The sequence below is a fragment of the Monodon monoceros genome, unplaced genomic scaffold (assembly GCF_005190385.1).
Source record: "Monodon monoceros isolate NGI ecotype Baffin Bay Population unplaced genomic scaffold, NGI_Narwhal_1 Super_Scaffold_6, whole genome shotgun sequence".
Taxonomy (NCBI): Eukaryota; Metazoa; Chordata; class Mammalia; order Artiodactyla; family Monodontidae; genus Monodon; species Monodon monoceros.
In genome coordinates, this window is record NW_021703783.1 from 40388729 (window position 1) to 40416044 (window position 27316).

The 27316-nt window shown below is 40.8% G+C and overlaps 1 protein-coding gene across 2 annotated transcripts; it reads left to right on the forward strand.

The window, feature by feature from the left end:
• EIF4B (eukaryotic translation initiation factor 4B) lies at positions 1-26821 on the forward strand. 2 transcript variants are annotated; one of them, XM_029205242.1, is made up of 15 exons: positions 1-97; positions 8218-8355; positions 9625-9833; positions 11848-11964; positions 13808-13862; positions 14556-14690; positions 17029-17166; positions 17269-17442; positions 20449-20677; positions 21858-21949; positions 22784-22997; positions 23530-23585; positions 24155-24263; positions 24535-24604; positions 24738-26821. In XM_029205242.1, the coding sequence occupies exons 1-15, from the start codon at positions 85-87 to the stop codon at positions 24816-24818; spliced, it is 1830 nt and encodes a 609-aa protein (XP_029061075.1). In that variant the 5' UTR covers positions 1-84; the 3' UTR covers positions 24819-26821. The 2 variants fall into 2 exon arrangements, with proteins under 2 accessions (XP_029061075.1, XP_029061076.1); XM_029205243.1 differs by having other exon boundaries at positions 24158-24263.
• Positions 26822-27316: the final 495 nt, after the last annotated feature.

Here is a 27316-nt window from a genome sequence, read left to right on the forward strand (position 1 = left end):
TTTGCGTCTCCTAGCCCGACGCGCTCGCTATAATCACGTGACTGCCTCATCCGGGTCTTTTGCGTTCTCTCTCCCTCTCCCAACATGGCGGCCTCAGGTGAGTGAGCGGCCGAGCGCGGCCAAGGACCGGGGTCCGAAGCGACTCTCCGACCCTGATCCATTGGTTCTCTAGAGTCGGGGGATGGGCGGCACCGCTTCCCTTCGAATTTTGGGGCTGCGGCAGGCTGGCAGCTGGGCCATGTGAGGTTATCGCCTCGGGATGTTTGGGGGGAGGGGAAGGACACCTTCCCCTCCCCCTCACACCCTTTTCACCCCGTATGCGCGAGGTTGGACTTGGGAGCAATGGTGGACTCTGGCTTGACTTGGAGTGAGGAGGAGGCGCAGAAAGAGCCGCGGGAGACGTGAGGCCTTCGCATAGACGTGAAGCACTGTGTCCGCGTGAAGGCGTGGTGGAGGGAAAGAGGCGGTTGGCGCGCGGACGGGTGCACACTAGACCAGGTCTCAGAGGCGCTAGGCCTTTGCGGACGGGAGTGGGGGCAGGGAATAAAGGGGGGGCAGTTAGAACGCGAGTGCGAGTCGGTGGAGGGGCGGGGGAAGGCGGCGGTGCGCGTGCGCGGTAGAAGAGACGAGGGTAGTGGAGACGGGCGCTCCTTAAAAGCACGCGCGAGAGCCCAGATGGGAGGGTTTACGCACCTGTGTTGCTTTCTTTTTAGGTCCTTCCACTTTCTGACCTTCCCCTGTTAGAGTGTGACCCGGCCCTTATATTTTTACAAGGGTAAATGTGTTAGGTTTGGAGGTTGAAGTTACTGGAGTTAGATGGGGATGGGGAACCCGGTGTGGGGCGCCCACGTGTTGGAGGAGAGAAACAGGGTGGAGACCTACATTTCTTCTAGGCTGTTTTATTCAGTCAACATTTTTACTGAGTGTGAGCTATATACGTGCCAGGCACGATTCTAGGTATTGGAGATATAATGGTGAGCAAGATCTGATCCCTTGACAACTTCCATTTTGATTTTGGTCGAGTTTTGATAGCCCCAGTGGTGGAGTTGGGCTTTTTTTTTTTTGGAAGATATTTGTACAACTGCTTGGGGGTGCTTTTAGAATATTAGTGGTTGGAGTTGATTTCTTTTTTAGACTTTGGGGGAGGGAATATCAGTGACATGCAAGTCTACTTGCATTTCTGATGGACTTAGTGAGCTGTGCCAACATTTCGTAGCAGTAATTTTAGTTTGGCAGATATGGTCTCTTTTCCCTGGCATGACCCTGCATTCTACAAAACATTTATTGAACAACTGTTATCTCCGGACACTCATTTCTCACCAAGGATTTCTTTCCTCTGTTACATAGAGATGTATGTCTTTGAGGAGATTGAGGTGCATTTGAACATAATACCTTTTATTAGTGTAGCGCTTGACGTGGACCTAGCACTTTTTTGTATGTTGTATAATTTGATCTGTGAGATAACATAGGCAGATATTGGTGTCTCCCATCTGAGGAAGATGAAATGATTCGTTCAGGGTCACACTGCGTGCTGATGGCAGAGTAAGGTCGATATCTTTGAAACTTCTCACTCTTCTCCATTATCAACTTGGAACTAACAAGGTTGGCTTCCATGTCATCCTAAGTTTGGGATGCTGCCCAAGAGCTTCATCTGAACTACTTATTTGGCCTGAATTTGCCATCCTGATGGCTTAGTGTCATAACCTAGAGAAAAGCCTGTATTCCCTTTCTCAAAACTTGTGTGGAATTTTTAGAGGTGGAAGACACCATTAACAATCTGTCCTTCATTTTACAGAATTGAGTGAAATCCAGACTGATTAAACTGGATGTACTTAGTGAGGCCTCCTCCTGTTCTTCCACTTTACCTGCCTGGAAGCCCTCATCTCATTTCATTCGGTTCCATGAATCTTTAGCTTGTGTAGTATGTGTAAGTTACACTTATGCTAGTATCCAGGTGCAAGGTTGCATCTGACAGTCTGCCCTTGAGAAACGATCAAATTTCTTTCCCCACTTTGAATCCTTTCCCATTGCATTGACTTGGTTGAGTGACCAGTATTCCCACATGACTGTATTTATGAGTCCGTAAAATTAGTGTATTTTCAGTATACTTCTTGAGGGTGCCTGGTGTCTTGTTGAAAAAACAGATCTTACATTTTCTTAGTGAAAATACATGATAAAACTTCATAGGCCTCTTTTACTGTTAAGTGAGACCCAAAAATTCTTTGCAGTAATACCAGTATCCAGTGTGACCCATTATTGAACTTCAAGAACAGGAGGTGTCCCAGAGCTGACTATTGAATCTACTCTCCTTACCTATGGGGTATCAAATGTATTTGATATGGGTTAACAGTTTTTGAGACTAGACTGCTTTGAGATTGTAAATAGTGTATCTATGCCCACACAAGGCCTTTCATTTGCATAACACTTTCCAGAATTGTATGTGTCATCTTGATTATTTTTTATGGGGTGAGGATAGTGTCCAATGGTTGTTTTCATACAATTCTGACCCTTATGGTGAAAAGTAGTTTCAGTGGTTGCTATTATATGCTGTTCACGTATTAACCTATTTTCATATCCCTTCCTGTATCATGTTTGTTATTCTGGGAGTAAGATACCCAGATTCAGAAGGCCAAGGTTAAAACTCCTTATGAAAATTCAAGTACAAATAGAGAAGTACCAAGGTAAAACATTGTATTTCTAAGTAATGTCACTTTTTAAAAAATGTATATACTTTTATACAGCTTTGAGGTATGTCACATACCATGTATAGCTTGAGATAGGATACCCTACTACATTGTATTTGTCTCAAAACATCCTAGAATTTGTTTTCCTGATCATGGGGGAAAGAATTAACTTAAGGATTTGGGGTTTGTTTGTTTGTTTTTTAACTGCTTGTTTGTAATTAAGTATGTGTATGTACATTTATTTATAAGTGCACACACCAAAGTCAGTTTCTTAGATTTGTAATGGATATTGCTGTGGTCCTAATGGTAGGAAAATGCCCAAAGCAAGAAGTTATTCTTGAATTTTTATAGCTCCTCTCTTACAGAAAAGCTGCGAGTACTTTGTGTAGTGATCTATCTGCCTGATGTTGTATTGGACACTTATTTTATATATTTTATGTAAGTGATCAAATTGAGTAGTGTGGAGAGGTAAGGAAAAGGCAGTGTGGCATTTTCCTCAGATTGTGTCAAGATGAAGAAGTTGGACAGAGAAGAGAGGTCCCATAACGACTGAACATAGGAGTCAAGGTGGTGGAGCTTATTGGTCCTGACTTAGACTTTATTCTCTACTCTGCTAAACAGTAGCATAGTAAAGGTTGAAGCCTCTCAACATCATGATACTGCATTGTATGAAACATATTTTTGTGCTGGGCTCTGATCAGCAGATTAGTTCAGTTCTAGGCACTCTGGTATTTGAGTAGATTGCATTTGTACAGTATTGTTTCTTTAAGGAAATATTTGTTGATCGTTAACTAGCTTTTAATTCTGGAGACTGGCAGGATTCACTTCCCAGAAAGAAACACCTTGCCCATTAGCAGTCATTTCTCTTCTCCCCTCACCAGCCATTAATCTTACTGGGTTTTTGTATTTACTTATCCTGAATGTTTCATATAAATGGAATCATATAGTGGGTGGACTTTTGTTGCTAGCTTCTTTCTCTTAGCATGTTTCAGGGTTCATCCATCCATATTGTAGGATGTATGGATACTCGTTCCTTTTTATTGACAATTCCGTTGTGTAGACATCTACAATTTATTTATCTATTCATCAGTTGGTGGGCATTTGGATTGTTTCCAGTTTTTTGCCTATTATGAATAATGCTGTGATTTTGTACGGGCTTTTATGACACTTTCTGACTTAGTCTTTTTTTTTTTTAATAAGTTTACTTATTTATTTATTCTTGTCTGCATTGGGTCTTCGTTGCTGCACGTGGGCTTTCTCTAGTTGCGGTGAACGGGGTCTGCTCTTCTTTGTGGTGCACGGGCTTCTCAATGCAGTGGCTTCTCTTGTTGCGGAGCACAGGCTCTAGGTGCGCAGGCTTCAGTAGTTTTGGCTCGTGGGCTCTAAAGTGCAGGCTCAGTAGTTGTGGCGCACGGGCTTAGCTGCCCCGCAGCATGTGGGATCTTCCCGGACCAGAGATCGAACCCATGTCCCCTGCACTGATTGGCAGGCGGTTTCTTAACCACTGTGCCACCAGGGAAGCCCTCCTAGTCTGTAGTTGCTAACACATTCAGAAGACTTGATAACCCTGTAAAGTAAGTGGGACTTAGTCTGGCAAGATCTAAAATTAAGAAACTTAATTTTTGACAACTTATCTGAATGTTAAGAGCTATGTGAATTCTCCTTCCTAAATAAGAGATACTAGTTTAAGAAAGATGGAGAAGTAGGGCTGCATTGTACAACAAATAAGCTTTATTGATTAAAGTACTTTAAGGTGTCTTCTGTTTTGTTTAAGGAAAACAGCACTTCCATAGATTTTATCACTCCAGTGTCTGTCAGTTGGTGCTTTTATTACTAATACAATGGAGTTAACAGGAAAACATTCTGTGAAAAATAAAGGAAGCATTTTTACTTGCTACAGCCTGATAGTCCTGAAGACTTGGTTTAATGTGGTCACTTTTCTGCTGATGTGCTTTATATAGGGCTAACGTTTCCTTTTGTTTGTCTACTTATTTGTTGATATGAAATTACCACTTAGAGCAGTGGTGCTCAATCATGGGCAGTTTTGTCTCACCCATCCCAGAGGACATTTGGCAATGCCTGGAGACATTTTTGTCACAGTGGGGTGGGGGGGTTGCTACTGACATCTAAGTTGAGACTGGAGATGCTGTTAAATATCATACAATGGACGGGACACCCCATCGCCCCCCAACACAGAATTACCCAACCTCAAATGTCAGTGATGCAGAAATTGAGAAACAGAGTTAAGCTGATCAGTTGTAGTATTTATTTTTATATGTCATAACAAAGCTTTTTTTTTTAATTAAAAAGACTGTAATTGTAAGATCTTTTCTTTAACCTAGATGAGTATATAAAGACCTTCACAAGAACCTAGTACTTAGTGAATAAATTACAATTGTAATGAGACAAGCAGGCAGTTAGAGGATTTAATAAAATTTCTGGGACATGTTTTTTTTTCCTCTTAGTCCTTGTGGATTTGGTCTTAAGTAATTGGAATGTGTTTTGTTTATCAGGTGGTTGGTTTAACTTTAACCAATTCACATAAGATTTAAAGAAAACTAAGAGTTGGACCAGTTCAATCATTGTATCAAGGGATTGATACCCCTAGAGCATTAAATGATGCTTTACTTATAAAGAAGAGAACATTGTTGAAATCCTAAACATGGAATGGACCTAGATATTGAAGGAGCAAAGCTCAAGGAAGATTTAGATAACATTGTTTCTTGGTTACTGAAATAAAATAGAGTGGAACAAACATTTAGGTTTATTCATTTTACTTTTTAAAGGCTTGTTCCTTTAAATCTGCTGCTTATATTGTGATTGAGTCAATGCTGCTGCTAGATTTAAATAAACGAAGTTAGGGATCTTGTGGAAGAATTTCAGCCTGTCTTTAATTGAAGACTGTCCATCATCCCACAGTGATTCTCAGCCAGAAGTTTTTGGAGGGGCCAGTCACAGAATCAGGGGAGAGGGAGATGTATGATTTGAAAAGACATTCTAAAACAGTGCTTTAATATTTTTCTTTGTCATGATATTTATTATTTTGAAATTTCAGATAACATTAAAGGAGAGTGTGAGACTTGTTTGTCAAGAGTCAAGGGGTAAAAGTTGAGAAACTCTGATTTAGAAAATTGATGTAAGCCAGAATCAGACCAAAGGGCAGGTTAATTCCAGACTGTGCTGTTTTGGTATTAGATTCATATATAAAACAAAGGGAAAAGTGATCCCTCAGTCAAACTCTTACTATTCTTATGTTGGACTTGACCTCATTGTATGACTGACCACCAATTCTATTTTTATTTTCTCAGTGACCAGACAGATCATGATACTACATTAAGCCCCATGAAGGTAAAGATCTCTAGCTAGCATCATACTAGTCCCAGACACTTATTTTTAAATTGGACAACTAAAATAAGCCTATACATTATAAGCGTTCTACCACAGAGGTATGCTTTATGTCTTATTCAAATTAAAATTTCCCCTAGGCCTTTGCATATGAGCTAGGAGCAGTATCAGTGCTATAGGACTTAAACTTTGCATAGCTGCTTTCTTTCAAAGCATATAATAGATCCAAAATATAGCCTGGTGATCATAAATTATAGTTTTGGAGCAGGGTTAGTGTTAAGTCACTTGAGAGAGACCTGGAAACTTCATGTTCAAGACCATCTCTTCTCTGTATAATAACAGCCAAGTTCGTCTGGTTTGCACATTGAGACCATAATCTCAGTGTGCAAAATGAGGTCAAGTCCAACATAGGAATAATAAGAGTTTGATTGAGGTATCCCTTTTCCCTTTGTTTTATATATGAATTTAATTCATATTGTGTCCAGAATGTTCATAACATTCGTAGCAAGCAGGTCTTTAGTTCCTGAAAATGGTATTTTAAAGGAAAGGCAGGTACCAGGTGAGAGAACAATCTTCATTCAGTTAAGCAAATGGTGCATCGAGTTACAGATTCTTCATCCTCTCGGATGGAAAATTTGTTGAGAATTGGAACATGGAGGAGGAACTCATCATTATAAAAGCCATGAAAATGATCTTTGTTAACAGCAGAGCTCCTTGTTTTTTGTCTTAATTATGTCGCAGCTGTTCTCAGGGGCCAGTTTTAGAACTTCAGTTAGTCCTTTCAACTCTTCTGCGTTAGCTACTGATGGGTGCCATCTCAGAAGTTCTGAGGACTGGAGAGTTTAAAGAGCCAAGGTCAGGCCACTAAATGGAGCCATTTAGAGATTCCTAAAGATTTCATAACCATGGGAAACATTTAAATTGTTGGTTCTTAGGGATTTCCTATGTTTTCCCTTTAGTATAATATCTCATCTTCATATGTGGTATTAAGGTAGGGAAGGAGATCTTTTTTTTTTTTTTTCCTAGAGGGCAGAGAAATCGAGCTGTGTATATGAGTCTTACAATTTGAACACTTTCAAATGACAGTGAGTACGTTTGCCCTGGTTGTGATAACCTGCCATAGAACTAATAACAAGCTTCTTAGGGGCTGGGGCTCCCATGGGAAGAGCCCTAGACTTGGTATCCAAAACCTTAGGTTTAATTCTAGCTCTGCCATCTAATATCGCTGTAACTTTAGGATGGTCATTTAACCTCTCTGAGACTTGGTTTCCTTCTCTGTAAATTGATAGTAATGATTCCTTCCTCATGTGGTTATTTTACGAGTATCAAACAATTCTCCAAGGTGTCATACAGAATATATTATTAGGGATAGGGATTTTATTTTATTTCTTTGTGTCCCAGGAGCAATAAATGTAGTAACCTACAAAAATCTCAAATGCTACACAAGTGAATATAGTAGGAAATAAAGGTTGCTGCCCCCACCTCAGTTTTACTCCCAGAGTAAGTTTGAAAACCCTTCTGGACCCCTTTGCATCCGTATGCATAATGTATATTTAAACAACAGGGACTTACATAGGGGCTTCCCTGGTGGTGCAGTGGTTAAGAATCCACCTGCCAATGCAGGGGACACGGGTTCGAGCCCTGGTCCAGGAACATCCCACATGCCACAGAGCAACTAAGTCCATGCACCACAACTACTGAGCCTGTCCTCTAGAGCCTGTGCGCCCCAACTCCTGAACCTTCATGCCACAACTACTGAAGCCTGCACACCTAGGGCCTGTGCTCCACAACAAGAGAAGCCACTGCAATGAGAAGCCCGCGCACTGCAACAAAGAGTAGCCCCTGCTTGCCGCAACTAGAGAAAGCCCGTGCGCAGCAACGAAGACCCAACGCAGCCAAATACAAATAAATAAAATAAATAAAAAAAAATTTTAAAAGAAAGGGGGACTTACATAATATGTATTCTGTAACTTTTTATTTTTCACATCTCGGACTTTCTGTGCCAGTACATTGTGCTTTCTCCTTTATATCTGCATGGAATTCTTTCACAGAAATGTACCACAATCTGAACCTTTGATGGGCATTTATTGTTGCTTTCTTTATAAATACATTTAACAATAGTGCATTGTACAACTCTGTAAATACCCAAGTATTGATGAATAATCTTTCTCTGGCCCTTTTAATATAGCAAAAAAGAAGAATAAGAAGGGGAAGACTATCTCCCTAACAGACTTCCTGGCTGAGGATGGAGGGACTGGTGGAGGAAGCACCTATGTCCCCAAACCAGTCAGCTGGGCTGATGAAACAGATGACCTAGAAGGAGATGGTAACTTTTCTTTTGTTTTCCGTCGTGTTTGGAATTTTCATTACCTTCTAGACAAAATCTGTTCCACAATAATTGTTCTCACGTGTAATTTGGAAGGAATTTAACTAATTTTGTAGAACCTGCAATCTTATGTTTATGTATTTTGTAGAATCTTAGGTTTAGGCTCTAAGAGTTTGTGATAGGGGCTAAAGTGGTGATTCAAGAGAGCTTAGTGCTAATTCTGGCTATTGTAGTAACAGGGCTTTCTCAGGGTACTATCCTTTTAAACCTTATTTTCTTCATTTGTAAAGTAAGGACTAGATTATTTCATTTTAGGTCTGAAATTCTGTGATGTCCTCATAAAGTAATATGCAGTATTAACCTATACGATCTTTATACTCAAGAGTCAAGGAATAATTTGTTCTAAGACCTATTAGTATGAAGTCAGGGCGTCCCTGGGTAAACAGAACTGGTCTGAGGAAAAGGAATAGGAATAGGAATTATGGTGGGAAAATGCAGAAGAGTCATTGGGGTATCATTTGAATAAGTTCTGTGCCTTCAAGAAATAGCCAGGAACAGGTAGGAGCTATAAAATCGTTGGGTATGACATAAGTCTGATCACCCATCATTTTTCTCTGAAAGCTTTAATTGCAAACGGAAGAATACTTTTTCTTTTGTGACCTGTTTTTGTAACAAGAAATTTCATCTAGATCATGTTTTCCATAAGTGTTGGTACCTGAAGTACAAATTCATGGGCAGTGCTGTAGGGACAGTATCTCCTAGCTCCACTAAGATTACCATCCTACTGCACTACCATCTGTGTGACCTTGGGCAAGTTACAAAACCTTCCTGAAATCTTAGTTTCCTTTTCTGTAAAATGGGAAACAAACTCACATGATTATTACAAAGGTAAGTTGGGATATAATGAATATGAAGTACCTGGCACACGGTAACATTCCATAAATAGTGATTGATATTCTCTCATTTCTCTGCTGCATAAGGAATAAGTTACGATTCTGTTAATAAAAGCCTGGGCCTTGAAAGGCCTTGAAATACTTAGAAACAAAGAGACAGTAAATAGTACTGAGTCTTTGCATTGCTATCTGATTCTGACATTTCAGAAGCATTTTGTCTGTAAAGGGTCCTTATTGCTGACCCCCCTACCCTTTTTATCTGTTTATTTCCTGATATAGCTTATTTAATACTTGGCGCTTAGCATATGTCCTCTTATTCTGCAGTGGCAGTAAGGGAAGTTTCTTCTAATTTCTTATGTCTACTTTTCTATCCTAGTTTCAACCACTTGGCATAGTAATGATGATGACGTGTATAGGGCACCTCCAATTGACCGTTCCATCCTGCCCACTGCTCCACGGGCTGCTCGGGAACCCAATATCGACCGGAGCCGTCTTCCCAAATCACCACCCTACACTGCTTTTCTAGGGAACCTGCCCTATGATGTGACCGAAGACTCCATTAAGGAATTCTTCAGAGGATTAAATGTAAGTGTAAAGGTTTTAGGCAATTAACTAGATATGGAGGGTACTGTATGGGTAGTGACTGTCTCTGAATTTCTGTGTTGAGAAAGGATCTGAGGTTGTGTCTATACTTGGAAGAAACAGGCACATAATTTAGTGGTGTTTAGGCCCTTTGGCTGAGAATGTTCTCATCCAAAACCAGTTGGACAGTCTTATCAGCAAATTTAATATCTTATTGGTATAGAGAGAATCTCAAAAATATATATCCCTTCTCTATGAAATTTAAAGGTGACATACCCAGTTAAACGTTGGAAAGTGGAAGAAAGTTTCTCTGAACTCAGCTGTTCTGTTCTTGACATTCAGGCTTATATCAAAATTACATTTTAATTTTTTATATGAATACGTTTAACTGAGCAGATGTGTAGTTTTTATTAACAGAGTCTGTTCACATATAATGGGATTCACAGGCTTGCTTAAAAAGCTTAAGGCAGAATGTTTGAAAACACTGACCTAGAAGTTTCCAGAAAGACGAAAAAGTATGAGGTGCTAAGAATCCTTTTTCTAAACTTTGATGAAAAAATACTTAGGATTTCAAAGATGGAAGAATGAGTAATAATTTCCAGTTCTATTCAGTTTTTCTCCAGAGTCTTTGCTGAAGAGAAGACATTAAAAACTAGATTTCTTCTAAGAATCTGCTCCCTCTTTCACTTTTTTATTTTGGCTGCGTTGGGTCTTCATTGCGGCATGTGGGCTTCTCTAGTTGTGGGCTCCAGAGTGCTTGGGCTGTCTAGTTGCGGCTCGCAGGCTTAGTTGCCCCGCGGTACCTGGGATCTTAGTTTCGCAACCAGGAATCAAACCCACGTCCGCTAAATTGGAAGATGGATTCTTAACCACTGGACCACCAGGGAAGTCCCTCCCTCGTTCGCTTTTTTTTTATTATTATGAATACAGCAGGTTCTTATTAGTTATCTGTTTTATACATATTAGTGTATATATGTCAACCCTCCTTCGCTTTTGCTATGTTGGTTGACTTCTTTACTAGATCCTGTTCTCTGCAATGGGCCATCAACTTCTGTAGCTGGCTTTTGTGTGATTATTTTTGATCACAACTTACAAATTTTACTCTCTGTTTAATTATGTAGTACATCTAGAAGCATGGCCTGTTTTCGATTCCTCTCTAGTAGCCTCTTTCTTCCGTAGAGTGTTGAATAATCTCTGGCCTGTTCAGGCTTTTCACCTTTGTGCTCTAGAATTGGTCTGTAGCTACTTCCTTTTATTTTATTCCCTTTTTATTTTGTTCCTTTTCCTGCTCTCCTCATAAGTTGAGTTAAACTAGAATTTAAAAGCGACTGTGACAAAATCTATATCTCAGGAGCCCAGAATAAAGTATCAAATCAGTGATGCAAAAGATAGCTTGAATATATGCAAAATATTGGAGAAAAGAAGAAATAAGTAAAAAGAGTAAGAAAACAGACATAAAAAGTGAAAAGTACAATTCAGTGGTTTACCATCTCAGAATTTGGCAGAAGGGGTAAGTATGGTGAGGGTTTACAATCCAGTGTTTGATTCAGCCAAGCTGTTAATAATGAAGACAATAAGTAATGTTTCTCAGGTAAGTCAGCTTGCCAAAAAATATACTGCCCAGAAAATTTTTTGGCAAAAACTGAGTCAAATTTCTGAGAGACAAAAATTGGAAATAAACTAATTGTGGAACACAGGCAGTTCCTCTTAATTGAAAAACAACTAAAAACTAGAAATGTAGAATGAAGCAGAAGTCAGGGGTACAAGGAATACACTGAACTCCTTAGTTTTTTAAAGGTTAAATTCATATTGTTCAAATTGAAAAGGTTTAATAGGGTATACGATGAAGTCTCTCTTGTATCCCTCTGTACCGGTTTTCCTCCTGGAGACAGCCAGGTTCTTGGGTATTCTTCAGAGAAATCCACTGCATACACAATGGTAAAAAAAAAAAAGAAGAAGAAGATAAATGAACAAGAACATTGAATTAGGAAATATTTTTTGTTTCTTTCCTCCTTAGATCAGTGCAGTGCGTTTACCACGTGAACCCAGCAATCCTGAGAGGTTGAAAGGTTTTGGTTATGCTGAGTTTGAGGACCTGGATTCCTTGTTCACTGCCCTGAGCCTCAATGAAGAGGTAAATAAACTAAGGATGGGAGGTGAGGGCTGGGAGCTAACAGCTCTTGTGTTTATCAAACTGATAGTTTTTAGGCCAGGTCAGTAGCTATTTCGAAGGTTCCCATAGTACCTACGAAGAAAAGCCTGGATTATTTATCAATATACCGGTTAACATTCAACATCTAGCACATCACACCTCCCTTCTGCAAGTTCAGCAGGGCCTAGTAATTCAGGAATGTGTTTAGGTGGGAAATTGTGAAGAAATCCACCACGAAGTCCTTAATAAAATCTCATGTTAGTTCACTCACAGCTTTGCCTCAGCTCCGTGGCTTTGCTTTTTCAAAATAATATGACCAGATCAAGGCAAATAGAAAAATCATGTTATTTTAGTATTTAAAGACGTTACCTCATTTTCAGGGAAGTAATTTTTTATTTTTAAGAGGGCTCTCCTGGGAATCTGCTACAGGAGAATGACAGTAAACATTCAGTCCTGCTTTGTAACATTGCCCGTAGATGTTTTTTAATCCAGACACTAGAGGTTCTGTGGGGAGAGGAGATTTAGCTGTTAATACATGAGGGGGGATGGAGATGAAATCTAATTGAAATACAGTTATTTAAGTGATTGGTGCCATGTAGGGATTCCTAGGCTAGCCAGAGCAGGATATTGAAACATTTAGTTACTTGTTAGTGATGGAAGTTTCTAATCCAAGAACTGCTTTTTTATCTCTAGTGAGTGACTTTAGAAATCAAACTGATTATATATCGAAAGAAAAAAAGGCTGTTTTTTTCTCTTTTAATTCCAGAAACATCTCATTGTTCGTTGAGAAGGCAATTTCCAATGCCATTTGTGCCATAATTCTATGGTCCATGTCTGCCATTGGACGTGATTGAAAGCAACTCCTCTTAAAATATTTTTCCTATCTCATAACTTGAGTACCACCATGATAATATGAAGCAGATGTCAAATAGGAATAAAATTCATGTATTTAGTTAAATATATGAAAAGCAAAAGTTGTTTGAAAGTTTTTCTTCTCAGATCATTTTAGGTTTTAGTAACATTACTAATTTTTACCTTTCAGTCTGAATAAGGAAAAGAATACCATACAATTGTTATTTATCTGAAGTTTGCTGAATTGACTGTTAAATAAAGTGTTGTCATGGTCCAGACTTGGGAGTTAGTTTGTATTTAGAGATATCATCATAGTGGTATTTAATATAATTTCAGGTGTTCTTAACTAAATTTCATTGTTATCCTTCTTCAACTGTAGATTCTACTATGAAATGAGAAAAATATCATCAGTAGAAATAATTGGGTTCAAAGTATATAAACAGTGATGTGGGAAAGGGAAATCAGAGGGTATCCTGGAGGAACTGATTTATCGTAAGGTAATACTGAGTGAAAGAACTTGAGATTATAAACAGAGACCATGCTTTATGCAACTTTGCTGGTGTATAGCAGGGACTCTATAAATGTTTGAATGCATAATTGCCCTGGACCCAAATAATACCTTTTATTTAGCTAGTTGTCTAGAAATGTTTTTAATTTATTACATGTGACAAATTGCCTGTGATAGTTAAAAAGTTAAATCTATTCTGTGAGGTTTGACTTTATAAAAATAGTAAGACGATTGACCTGACATTCATTTAAGCCCAACTTAAATGTTAATTCTAAGGGGTTATTTTATATTCAAGTCTTTATAAAGGATTCTTTAGCCAACAAATTGTAGTGTTGGCTAGATTACAGTGTTTTTCCTTTATCTTCCTTCCCCCAGTGCTTCTGCTATGCCCAGACGTTCAAGGTCACTCATGGGATTTGTGCATAATGGGGCAAAAGGTTGGTTAATATGGTCCTATGCTCTCAGTCTCTAGGTAACAGGAGAATTCGAGTGGACGTTGCTGATCAAGCCCAGGATAAAGGTAGGAAAGATGACTGAATGTTTTGTTTTGTCGTGGTCCTGGGAAGACAAGGCAGAGGTGCCCTTCCCCAGAAACTTGTAGTAGAGGCAGATGGTGGGGGCCACCTTAACCTTGAGCAGTAGTTCTTGACTGAGGATGGTTTTGCTTCACAGGGGATATTTGTCAATGTTGGGAGACATTTGGGTTGTCACAGCTGTGGGGAGGGCTCCTAATGTCTAATAGCATCCAGGGACTATCCTATAATGCGTGTGACAGCCGCCCCAACAAAGAATTGTCCAGGCCAAAATGTTGGTAGTGTTGAGACTGAGAAACCCTGCTTGACCTAGATGAACGTTAAATATATACTAAGTAGATTACGTACCTAGCAGCACACTGGACAAATATACATGAATGAGGAGCCTCATTCATGTATATTTCAGGGGGTTCCTGGCCTATCTTTAAAAAATTTTAAGATGCCTATCCAGAAGATGAGACAGGTAAGCATTAAGCCAGTAGGAATAAATGTGAGGAAGGGAGTCACTTGGTTGAGTCGGAGAGTACACTTATGGGGCCTGGGGCGACTTCGTGATGATGCTGTGGTGTAAGCAAGAAGTGCAGTATGTGGGGGCCGGAGGGGGCCTCTGTGCATATGAGAAATATCTGGCAAAAGTTTTTGTGAGCTAACCTGTGTTTTTTCATTTTATATATCTGTAGACAGGGATGATCGTTCTTTTGGCCGCGATAGAAATCGGGATTCTGACAAAACAGATACAGACTGGAGGGCCCGTCCTGCTACAGACAGCTTTGATGACTACCCACCTAGAAGAGGTGATGATAGCTTTGGAGACAGTAAGTTCATTTTTATCTAGTTAGTTTCTTGTGTATTCTGGGGGGTTGTTTTGTAATAGGACAAATGTGTTAATGTAGATGATCACCATAGCAGATAAAGAGGAGGGTAGCAGTAGATGCAGAAAAAAAATTTAAGATACCTTTTAAAATAACAGAAAATTCATTACCTTCAAAAATACTAAATGTCTACCACGTGCCAGATACTTTTGTAAGCTCAGGATACAGCAGTGAACAAAACAGACAAAAATACTGTCTTTGTTGGACATTATTTATACCAGGGGAGAGAAACAATATGCAAATAAAATGTAATTTAGAGAAGGGGAGTAGAGAATGTCATGGGGTAGGAGCTGGGATAAACTTTTACACACACCACCTAAATCCAATAAAAGCTTTTGTAAAACGTTTGTGGAGAAAATGCTACAACTTTATTGAAATACATGAAGAAAGACTCAACAGTGTCATTTCTTTTTTTAATGGAAAGGACCTTCTGTTGAGTAAAGAAATGACTAAGTAGTGGTTTGTCTATATAATGGAATATCTGATAGCATAACATACATGTGATGACAAGGATAAAATTCAAGACCTGTTTTGTTTGGCCGCGCCAAGCCTCTTGTGGGGTCTTAGTGTCGTCCCCCTGTCCGTCTGCATCCCCCCTGCCCCGGTCCAGGGATCAAACCCTTGTCCCTGCACTGGAAGCGTGGAGTCTTAACCTCTGGACCACCAGGGAAGTCCCTTAATTTTTAAAATTTAAACTACCTGCGGATGAATGTTCACGTAGACAAAGTGATGTCCTTTGCAAAATGAAACCATTGTTTTAAAAGGAAGCTGTCATAAAACTAAGATACTTCTTAGGCCTACTCACAATTAAACTCAAAATGTCTTTTAAGTTTTTTTGTTTTGTTTTTTAATTGGTTCATGTTTAGACAGTGAGGGTTTTTTTTTTTTTCCATATAAAAATCTGGGTTTCTGACATGTCACCTGAAGCTAAATAGCATGCAACGATTTTAATATTATAAACAACAATCCAAAGAACCTTCTTATATGTATATCTGTATAATGTGTCCAGTTACTTGCTCAGGTTAAATTCCTAGAAATTAAATTGCTGGCCCAGAGGGTATACATGTTTTTTAAATCTTTTAGTATATAGTTCCGAAACAACTTTCAAGGCCTTTGAACTATTTTTAACTCAGCAGAGTAGGAATTGACTTATTGTGCTAAACTTTGCCACTACAAGATGTATCATTTATTTTAACCTTTCCATTTGGGCAGTAGAAAACAATGTCCCCTTTTAGTTTCTGTTACTTAAGCAGTAACAGGTAATTAACCAGTTGTCATATGTTACATATATTTTTCTTATTTTGTTTGCCTCTCAGATTTGTGGTATGTGTATTGTTTTTCTGTGCTAAACTTTTTGTTTGCCGGGCCACGTGGCTTGCGGCATCTTACTTCCCCTATCAGGGATGGAACCCAGGCCCCCTGCAGTGGAAGCACGAAGTCCTAACCACTGGACCACCAGGAAATTCCCCCCATGCTAAACTTTTTAAGTAGTCTTTGGTTCTTTGGTATCAGGCATGAAAGATTCCAACTATATTTTCTTCTGGTGCTTTGTGCTTACATTTTTAGTATTCACATCTTTAATCCTGGAAGTTCATTATGGGATATAAAGTAGTCCCCGCCCCCCCTCATCTGTGGGGATACATGCCAGGAACCCTCCTGGATGCCTGAAACCTCATATTACTGAACCCTATGTTTTATGCTATGTTTTTTCCTATACATAACAGTATAGTGTAATAAAAGTTACATGAATCTGATATCTCTCTCTCAAAATATCTTACTGTCCTGTACTGTACAGCGTGGATATGCTGGACAAAGGGATGATTCACATCCCGGGCAGGTTGGAGGGAGACGGCACGAGATTTCATCATGCTAGTCAGAACAGCACACAATTTAAAACTTACGAATTGTGTATTCCTAGAATTTTTCATTTAAAATTTTTGGACTGGTTGACCACAGGTAACTGAAACTTCAAAAAGTGAAACCACACATAAGGCAGTACTACTGTATAGAGATTTTTTCTCCCCTAACTCCCTCCTAAATTGTTAACCCAGCAACATTTATTGAAGTAGTGGAGAACTTTTTAAAATAAATACCAAGGAAACTTTAATTCAATACAAATTCTACCTTGGATATAATGCGTTTTTTTTTTTTTTTTTAATAAAAACAGACACAGCAGTGAATATGAAGTCATGAAAACAAACTGACCTAATGGGCTATGTTTGTTTTTATCAGTATGTGTCAAAGAAAAAGGAATGACGTTACCTGTCTCTTTCCTCTCTAGAGTATCGAGATCGTTACGATTCAGACCGATACCGTGATGGGTATCGGGACAGTTACCGTGATGGCCCACGCCGGGACATGGATCGATACGGGGGCCGAGATCGCTATGATGACCGAGGCAGCAGAGACTATGATAGAGGTCGTTGTAAAACACAATTAAGTTAAATTGCTTTCTTTTAAGAACTCCTTTCTTGCCTTCTCCCTTCCAGTGTGATGATCACAATTTGGGATATGTTTACAGGCTACGATTCCAGGATAGGCAGTGGCAGAAGAGCATTTGGTAGTGGGTACCGTAGGGATGACGACTACAGAGGAGGCGGGGACCGATATGAAGACAGATATGAACGACGAGATGACCGGTCATGGAGCTCCAGAGACGATTACTCTCGGGATGATTATAGGCGAGATGATAGAGGTAATCATTTGCTTTTGCTTACTTAATGGGGCATAACCGCTAGAGGAACTGGTTGGGAATTTTTCAGTTATGTTTCAGACCCCTTAAGTGGGCACAGATAGAACCTACACATAGTAAAGGTTGCATCGGAACATAATGGAAAGAGCATCAGATAAAAATGGACATAATGGAAATAAAGTCTAGTTCTAACCTGTTTTAGCATATAGATTTTTTCAGTTAAAATTTAATTGGGGCTTCCCTGGTGGTGCAGTGGTTGAGAGTCCGCCTTCCAATGCAGGGGACACGGGTTCATGCCCCGGTCTGGGAGGATCCCACATGCCGCGGAGCGGCTGGGCCCGTGAGCCATGGCCGCTGAGCCTGTGCGTCCGGAGCCTGCACTCTGCAACGGGAGAGGCCACAGCAGTGAGAGGCCCGCGTACCAAAAAAAAAAAAAAAAAAAAATTTATATTGAATAAACAAAGGAAAAAGGAAAAAACATTTGCCAGACATTCTTATAGTATGATCTCACTTAAAATAGGCTGTTTTAGACCCATTTTTCAAGTGAAGGAATGAGACTCAAAACAGGGTCTCATAGCCAGTAATTGGTTGGCACTGTGGGTTAAAAACCAGGTGTTGCTTATTTCAATGCCATTGATACCAAGTAGTTGATACTCATTAATTAATGGTGAGATGTCAGTGTACCTATTCTAAAATTATGCCCCTGATATTGTATCATTTATATAAAACATATATTGTGTTACAACTCTGACCTCTCAAAAATTATTATAAATGGCCACCATTTGTTGTTCTGACTTGAGTGATGTCATTTTATGTATGTATGTATGTATGTATTGGCTGCAATGGGTGTTCGTTGCTGTGCACGGGCTTTCTCTAGTTGCGTCGAGCGGGGGTTACTCTTCCTTGCGGTGCATGGGTGTCTCATTGCAATGGCTTTCTTTTTTTTTTTTAATTTATTTTTGGCTGTGTTGGGTCTTGGTTGCTGCACACAGGATTTCTCCAGTTGTGGCAAGCGGGGGCTATTCTTCGTTGCGGTGCGCGGGCTTCTCATTGTGGTGGCTTCTCTTCTTGCGGAGCACGGGCTCTAGGAGCACGGGCTTCAGTAGTTGCGGTACACAGGCTCAGTAGTTGTGGCTCATGGGCTCTAGAGCACAGGCTCAGTAGTTGTGGCACACGGGCTTAGTTGCCCTGCGGCATGTGGGATCTTCCTGGACCAGGGCTCAAACCCGTGTCCTCTGCATTGGCAGGTGGATTCTTAACCACTGTGCCACCAGAGAAGTCCCTAAAATTTATTCTTAAAAGCGTTGATGATACCTGTTTCCTCTATTTCCATGCAAGAAACCTGGAAATAATAGCTAACATTTATTGAGCGTTTATGCTGCACCAACAATGACCTGAGTGCTCATACAGGTATTATTTAAGTATTCTATGTGGTAGATGTACAGTTATCGTCTTCCCTTTACTTGTGAGAAAAGTCGAGGCTCAGATGTAGTCTTCATTGACTACTGACCTTTGCCTCTCATGCCATTTCTTGCCTCCCCCAATGGCTGTACACCTGATTTCCAGCCCCCCTTCCCCCCTGATGATCAAACCCCCCACTCCTTCTAAGATCTGCCCCCCTTGTCCTCAGGGTCACTGCCACTATCTCTGTTCAGACTTCATTGCTATGCCCACATTACTAACATTTCCCTGCCTCACTCCATTTTCACATTGGCCCAAGTAGTCTTTCTGGAACGATATCTAATTAGGTTATTCTCCTCCTTCTAAAACCGTATCTTGTCTCTTCATGGCCTGAAAGATACCCCTTTGTACCTCTGACGTACAAGGGCCTTCACTGCTGTACCTCTTCAGTGTTGTCTCCATCCCTTCCACAAAAACTACCCAACCATCATATTCCGGATGTTAGCATGGTATCTGAAATATAGGTGTTCCAGTTATTTGTTGAGTAGGTAAACGAAATTACCAAAGGAAGAAGGAGACATTGTGTACCATAGTGGGAGGAGCAGTGGAGTTGCTTCAATAATGTGGATTTCATTCTTTGGTCCACCAGGTGTTAGCTGTGTGACTTCAATGAGTTCCTCTTTCTGACCCCAGTTGTACCCTGTTCACATAGGTAATGGGCTCTTTGCAGGGTTATACAGATGAAAAATGTATCTCGGAAGTTATATAAACTACCAGCTTAAAACCCTTGTAGAAAATTTAAATCTTGTTAAACAGTACCCTCTTTGTTTGCAGATGCATAGATATGTAGTAAAAGACCAAAGACACGTAAGAATGATAGATAGCAAATTCAGCATACTAGTTATGAGAAGACAGCGCAGCACTAAGCATGTTATCGGGAGGCTTCAGTGGTTTTTGTGGTGTCAGGTGGTTGATGTACACAGGCTTTCTTTATATCTTCTATGTATTTTGTGTCTGAAGTACTTAGAATAAACACTGATTTTGAGAAATACAATATCCTTGAAGCACTCAGGTTTATCTTGAAATATTCTGACAACTTGGATCCAGGAAGAAGTCAGGTTCCCTTACAGTTTATATTCTAATGTTCGGTGTTGCATGCTTTGCCCTATGAATCACCATCAAATTTATATTATACACAGAGATAATATAAGAACTAGAGCCTTCCGCATCATACTGTTACAAGTTTGTCTTAACCTACTGAAGCAATCCATCTTCCAGACCACATTTTTTAACAAGATAGTTTTCATCCAATACCTTATCATAGTCAAAAAATTTCCCACAGGTAATAGTAATCATGATAAATGCTTAATTTACCATTGAAATTTTTACTGTTTTTAGTCTTTCCCTCAGTCTGGTACTGCATCATGGATGTGGTAGTGGACCCATTTTTAAATGATTTCCCTTTTTACCTTTGCTGGATTGGCTAGGCCACTCACTAATCTGAATCCCAAAAAGCATTTCGTAAGAGGTATGTCTGGAAATCTGGCTTTCAGCCTTCGGCTTCTGATGATTTTCAGAAACTATTACTTAGAGTTTCATTTAACTTAGGTCCCCCCCAAAGACCCAAACTGAACCTAAAGCCTCGGAGTACTCCTAAGGAAGATGATTCCTCTGCTAGCACATCCCAGTCCAGTCGAGCAGCCTCTATCTTTGGAGGGGCAAAGCCTGTTGACACAGCTGCTAGAGAACGAGAAGTAGAAGAGCGGCTACAGAAGGAACAGGAGAAACTGCAGCGTCAGCTGGATGAGCCAAAACTAGAACGACGGCCTCGGGAGAGGTGAGGTTGTCTTGTATTACGGATTTCACATCCATGAATCCAGTGATTCTTTTTTTTTTTAATCCTGAGTCTTTATTTTAACATTTATTTATTTTATTTATTTGGCTGTGCCGGGTCTTAGTTGCAGCACACAAACTCTTATTCGTGGCATATGGCATCGAATTCCCTGACCAGGGATGGAACCTGGGCCCCCTGCATTGGGAGTGCAGAGTCTTAGCCACTGGACCACCAGGGGAGTCCCCAGTCCAGTGATTCTTAATGGGGGGCTTACATCCCCACGGGGCACTTGGGAAATTCATGTGGGTGTTACTGGTTGTCACTTACTAGCATTAGTGTGTGTGGGGTGGGGCTGCTAGGTGGTCTGCAGCGTGTGGGAAAGTTTCTTTACCCAATGAAGAGTTGTTGTTTATCCCTCATGATTTTCGAAAGGCCTCCTGGGCCCTGGTGGTACTTTAATACAAGAGTCTGCAAACTGTGGCCTGTACCTGTTTTTATAAATAAAGTTTATCTGGCCCTTTAAGAAAAAATTTGCCAAACCCTGCTTTATTGTGTAGAGTAAAACTCCACCATAGTGAGGTGAATGGATTTACCTCTTTTCAAGTTATTAGGGATGGAGTAGACAAAATGTTTTCACTGGTACTAAGTGTAGGCTGTAAATTATTTTCCAGTTATTTTTATTTGTGTGTATGTTGGTTATATTATCTGTTATTTCAGGATAGTGTAAAGGAGTGTTTATTATTAAAAAGATGGCATGACGTCCAATAGCGTAGACACCTCCTATAATACGCTGAAAAGCTAGGCCTGGTTTTGAGCAATTTGCGGAATTGTGTTACCACTTAAGGGAGGGCAGAGTTGTAGATTATGTAGGTTATGTAAAAGCAGAAATCCTCTTTGGATTTCTTTCGGTTAGCAGCAGCATATGTGGATCTTTCTGTAAAAGTGAAGTGGCATAAAGGAAACTTTGGAAAAGCAGGGGATACCTGTATTTAGAACCAAAGAATGCTAATGTCTGCTGCTTTCAAACGGTTTGAGCAAAAGAGACAGGTGCGTGCACCCACACATAAATAAAGCCAGCACGATAAAATATTAATAAGCGATAGTTCCTGAGGGGTCGGCATGGGTCCACGGTGGCCTTCACTGAGCTGGACATGATGTATTTTGTCAAATCTCTTTTATACAGACACCCAAGCTGGCGAAGTGAAGAAACTCAGGAACGATCGAGGACAGGAAGTGAGTCATCACAAACGGGGACCTCATCCACATCTGGCAGAAGTAAGTCAGACCAGGATGGGTATCTTATTATTGCCCTTTTCCATAACCCATCCATAACCAAATTATGCAGAGATTTTGGAGTATTAGTATAGATTGATCTGACTTTCACATCTGCTTTGAAAAGTCTGAGAAATGTGTACCAGAAGAGACTTTTGTTATGGGTGTGTGTGCACATGTGCATTGAGCCTCTATGTGGAAGTTGATCAGTGGTTCCTCGAGTTTACAATTTCATTGTAGGTCCCCTTCACACACATATATGTATCCTTCTTCAAGTACCAACGTTCTAACACGGAGAATACAGAAAGATGATAATCCTAAAATAAAGAATTCTCATTCCTAGGAGAGGTCAGATAGCTATCCTTGGAGTGTCATTATTTTTCCTATTTCTCTTGCATCAGTAAAACATTTTCGCCAGAGGACATTTGGAAACCAGTTTGGGGATAATTGTATCTATTGGGAATCAAATTCAGGTCTGTATTTAAGAATAATGATGGAGGGGCTTCCCTGGTGGCACAGTGGTTGAGAGTCCGCCTGCCGATGCAGGAGACACGGGTTTGTGCCCCGGTCCGGGAAGATCCCACATGCCGCAGAGCGGCTAGGCCCGTGAGCCATGGCCGCTGAGCCTGCGCGTCCAGAGCCTGTGCTCCGCAACGGGAGAGGCCACAACAGTGAGAGGCCCGCGTACCGCAAAAAAAAAAAAAAAAAAAAAGAATAATGATGAAAAGCTGTAAACTCGGATGTGGACCGTTTGCTACTCTGTTGAGGTCTTAATAGGTTGTTGTCCAATAAGCCCTTTTCTCCTGATGCTTTGACCTTCCCATTCTGACTTCACAGATGCACGAAGGAGAGAGAGTGAGAAGTCTCTAGAAAATGAAACACCCAATAAAGAGGAAGACTGTCAGTCTCCAACTTCTAAGCCTCCCAAACCTGAACAGCCTCTAAAGGTAATGCCAGCCCCTCCACCAAAGGAGAATGCTTGGGTGAAGCGAAGTTCTAACCCTCCTGCTCGATCTCAGAGCTCAGACACAGAGCAGCAGTCCCCTACAAGGTGAGTCAGCTTGGAAACATAGCAGTTGGTTGGCTATAGACTCTTCAGTGCTGTGCTATCATGGTGGAAGGTGCCCTGTGGGGTACTGGCCTTATGGCATCTGATAAGTTCTGCCATCTTTGCTGTCATAGTTCAAATTCTGTGGTGTGCCGGTGGTTCAGTTTTCTGGAGTTTTGATAGCTGGTTAACATCACTTTGGTGACTCAATCTGCACACACTATAAATCAGAACCCGCCAATGCCACATTCTGGCAGTACAGCCTTGGGGGTCACATCACTTCCCTAAGTTTTAGGATTCTCATTTGTAAAGTAGAGGGATAAGATTAACCTAGCATGACTATAATAATTCTAAAGGACATGACATTTGGTCAAGTTCACATAATTGCTTTCATTGTTGCTTTCCCATATTTTAATGTTTCACAGCATTAAGTATGTATTTTTGGTTCTCTGTAAAACTTCACTTGAAGTAGAAGTTTCTTATCTGTTCCTTCCCTAAGATAGCTGATGGATGTGATTACATGTTTTCCTTCTAGTGGTGGAGGGAAAGTAGTTCCAGCTCAACCATCTGAGGAAGGACCAGTAAGGAAAGGTAAGGCCAAGAGGGGAATAGGTTATTCGCCCAGATAGAGGCCTAGATAAAAAAGTCCCCATAGAGGAGTCACAAAATACTGAATATCATTGTATTTTGCACCCATTTTTTTGTGTTAAAGGTTCTTTGATTGTCTGCCTTTTCTTTCCAGTAGAGGGCAGGAGTGGCCTCTTTGGAGAAAACATAGAGCCCTGCCCTTTCCCGGTAGAACGTTTCTTTGAAAGGGAAAAAAAAAGAATCGGAAGGAAATTGACATGCTCAGTCCAGATTAGAAGTGTTGCCATCTGCAAGGCCAAGGTCACTACACAGCATCACAGGCCTTGTTTCCACTTTGCTTTTCATGATGGCATAACCCCACAGTGGGATTTTTTAGTGGATCCTGTTTGCGGTGTGTGTGCCTGTGTCTGATAATAGAAGGGAAGAGGGGCTTAGGAAGGAAATCTGGATTGGGGGTAGTTTTCATTTCCCTCAGTACATATGGGCACACTTCTCTTCAGCTTAAGGGAAACCTGGGAGAGGAAGAGTGTCTATTTTACTGACTTCCATTTATTTTTGTGTCTCCACTCAAGCAGATGAAAATAAAGTAGATGGGGTGAGTGCCCCAAAAGGCCAAAGTGGAAATTCCAGCCGTGGTCCAGGAGATGGAGGGAACAAAGACCTCTGGAAGGAGTCAGATAGGTACGTGTGTTCCCTCCTCATTTGTAATCTTTGATCTGATGCTAGATACCTGTGTCTTTGTATGAGAAAGTTCTTGGTTCTCCAAGCCTTGCCAGATCTCCCACTGTGAACCCATTAAAGTCAACCAATATAGTCAGTTACAATTCTGAGAATCTAGATTACAAAATGTCCAGAGAGCCAGAACTGTTGATTGGAGGTGCCTGTTCAGTACCTCAGAGCTGCCTGTGAGTGTTGGGTGAGTCCTCTCCTAAAGTTGTTCATGTCTCTGCAGGAAAGATGGCAAAAAGGATCAAGACTCCAGATCTGCACCTGAGCCAAAGAAAGCTGAAGATCCAGCCTCTGTGAGTGTCAAAGACTTGCCCTCAACTTCTTGTAGCTTACTTTTGCCATTGAAATCCTGTACATTTGGGGCTGCAAACAGAGTGGTTGGAAATAGGCATTGCTGCTTGTTCTTATCGATCGTGTCTATTACAGAAGTTCAGTTCTGCAAGCAAGTATGCTGCTCTTGCCGTTGATGGTGAAGATGAAAATGAGGGAGACGATTATACCGAATAGACCTCTGCATTCTGTGCTTTCTCCTAGTCTCTCACCACCTGGGAACATTCGAGAGCAAATCAAACCTCTATCCAGACAAGATAAAATAAAACTCACCATCTCCTGGATACCTTTCTTAACTTTTTTTTTTTTTTAAAAAGAAAATGAAATTCTTTTGCATGCTGCTGCAGCCTTTAAAATATTGAACTAACTGGAGAATCACCAATGTAGCCAGAGAGAGACGTACAGCTTTTAATGCTGTAAGTTTAAAGTTGTGGTGCATTTTTATGACACGTGCAGTTGCCTGTGATTAGTGCCTAGGGGCCTCCGTTTAGCAAGATGGCAGTGATAGTGATGCAGTGTCTGGAATCTAGTTGGGCAGTAGGCAGGTATAAGGAAGAGTGTGAGGTTTCTACCTTTAATTCTTATCCTGTTGTGGCATACATGAATTAGCAAACAGTATCTGAATAAATTCTCCATTCTTGGCAAGGTAGGTTTAGTCTCTGATGTTGTTTTAGTCTCCAGGAGGCTGCCAGCCCCACCTCTTATTTAATTCTGAGTTACTGGGGCCAGCCTAAGGGGGAGTTCCTTCATTTGTGCCCCCCAGGGGGGTAGGTGGGAGTGAGTCTACAGGCCACTGAAGAATAGGACTGTTTGGTGACCAAAGTAAATGGGGAAATCGTGATTTGAAAAGAAGCTTGGGGATTTGATGAATTATTTTGCACCAGTAACAGGGAAAATGGTATGACCTCCAGTAAACACATAATCGTTTACCTCCTGGAGCAGGAAGCACTTAGGGGTTGTGGGAATTCCCAGGTCTTTTATGTGTCCTGGTTTCACCCTTTCTTAAACACTGTCCCTTCTGAAAGTTCAAATATATCTACATTCTGTTGAAATCTTGGAGCTTTAAAAATTTAGACTCTTGTCATCATCTTATGTTCATCTTTCCTGTTAACCTTCCTACAGGCAGCTTCTGCTTAAGTCACATACTTGGCCTCCTAAGCATTCTCTAGAGCCCCTGGGAGCTGTCCAATGAGGAATCATCACTGCTTTTTCTCAAGCAAATCTTGCCTCCTTCATGTTTTGACACTCCTTCCCTCCAGCCATTTGTGCTCCTGCTGCTTTGACCCCTTTTACACCTCAGAAAACTTAAGAATTACCAGTCTTAGGTGGTGAGCGAGGGTGGTTAAATTGGGAGCCTTTCTTACAACCTTGATTGGGGTTTGAGGGGCTTTTTAAAAAACAAAAGTTTCCTTCTCTCCAAGTGAAATCCCACACCAATGTTTGGATTTATAATGTGGCCTAGACCAATGTGTGTTTTTTTTGGTTCTGTTTTTTTTAGCATCCCCTTGAGAGAATAAATGATAATGGAGAAGAACAATTTCACAAGGTCCTGGCTTCTCTTGCAACACAGTAGCTTTACTTGCCTGCTTTTATGTGCACCTTGGTACTGTCAGCTCAACAGATGGTGTCCTTACAGGCAATATTGGTACCTGCAGAGAAAAGACACTTTGGTCTCTTCTCGCATCAGTCCTAGGTTAGACCCTTTACAGCCGTGCAGGGGTGTTGGTTTATGAGTGCTGCAGCAGTGAGCATAATGAATCATTTACCCAGTGGACATAAAAGACATACCAAGTGAAGTAACTTTAAATAATTGGCTTGGAGTGGGTAGTAGCTAGGAAGTGGCTTTTAGAGATACCCAAGGTTGAGAGGGTATTTTTTTTTAACCATTTGCTATAGATGATGAAAAAGTAGCGTTTGCCCTCTTCATGTCTGCTTCCAAATAGATGTGTCCAAAAAAGCTGTTTTTTCCCCCATTCCTGTACCCTGCCACCCTGTTAAAACAAACAGGGATTTATGACCCGCTCCTCAATACATGTAAAATTTGTACAAAAATATCTTCTATGAAAATGATTTGTAATCTGTAGACTTAATACCTGGGAGATGTCTTGAGATGTAAAATCCCATCCTTTAGGTTGTGGGGTTTTTTGTTTTCTCCAAATAAATCTGATCTTTAAAGTTCACTTTAATGCTTAAGTGTCTTGGCGTGCATGCCTCATGCTGCGTTTTTTATTCCATTCCCTATTGATAGTCTGCTCTACACATAAACACACACACACTATTCCACTCCCTATTGATAGTCTGCTCTACACACACACGCGCGCGCGCACGCACACACACACACACCCCTTTCTGAAGTTCCCTCTCAGTATTGGATGCCATTTTATGCAGGTGGAGGGTGGGAGTACAAGAGGAATCTGTTGATTGAGGCCCCAGAACTGGGAATTTGCGGAGCACAGGCTCCGGACGCGCAAGCTTAGCGGCCATGGCTCATGGGCCCAGCCGCGCCGCGGCATGTGGGATCTTCCCGGACCGGGGCACGAACCCGTGTCCCCTGCATCGGCAGGTGGACTCTCAACCACTGCGCCACCAGGGAAGCCCTCCCCTCTATTTTTACCTGGTGTTTACCTTTAATACTTGAGAGTATCTGTGTTCCATTTCCTGTACTGTTTATTTTA

Coding starts and splice junctions, on each gene's coding strand:
- EIF4B (XM_029205242.1), top strand. Junction 8,356..9,624: donor AGATGACCTAGAAGGAGATG/GTAACTTTTCTT, acceptor TTTCTATCCTAG/TTTCAACCACTTGGCATAGT. Junction 20,678..21,857: donor GAACGACGGCCTCGGGAGAG/GTGAGGTTGTCT, acceptor TCTTTTATACAG/ACACCCAAGCTGGCGAAGTG.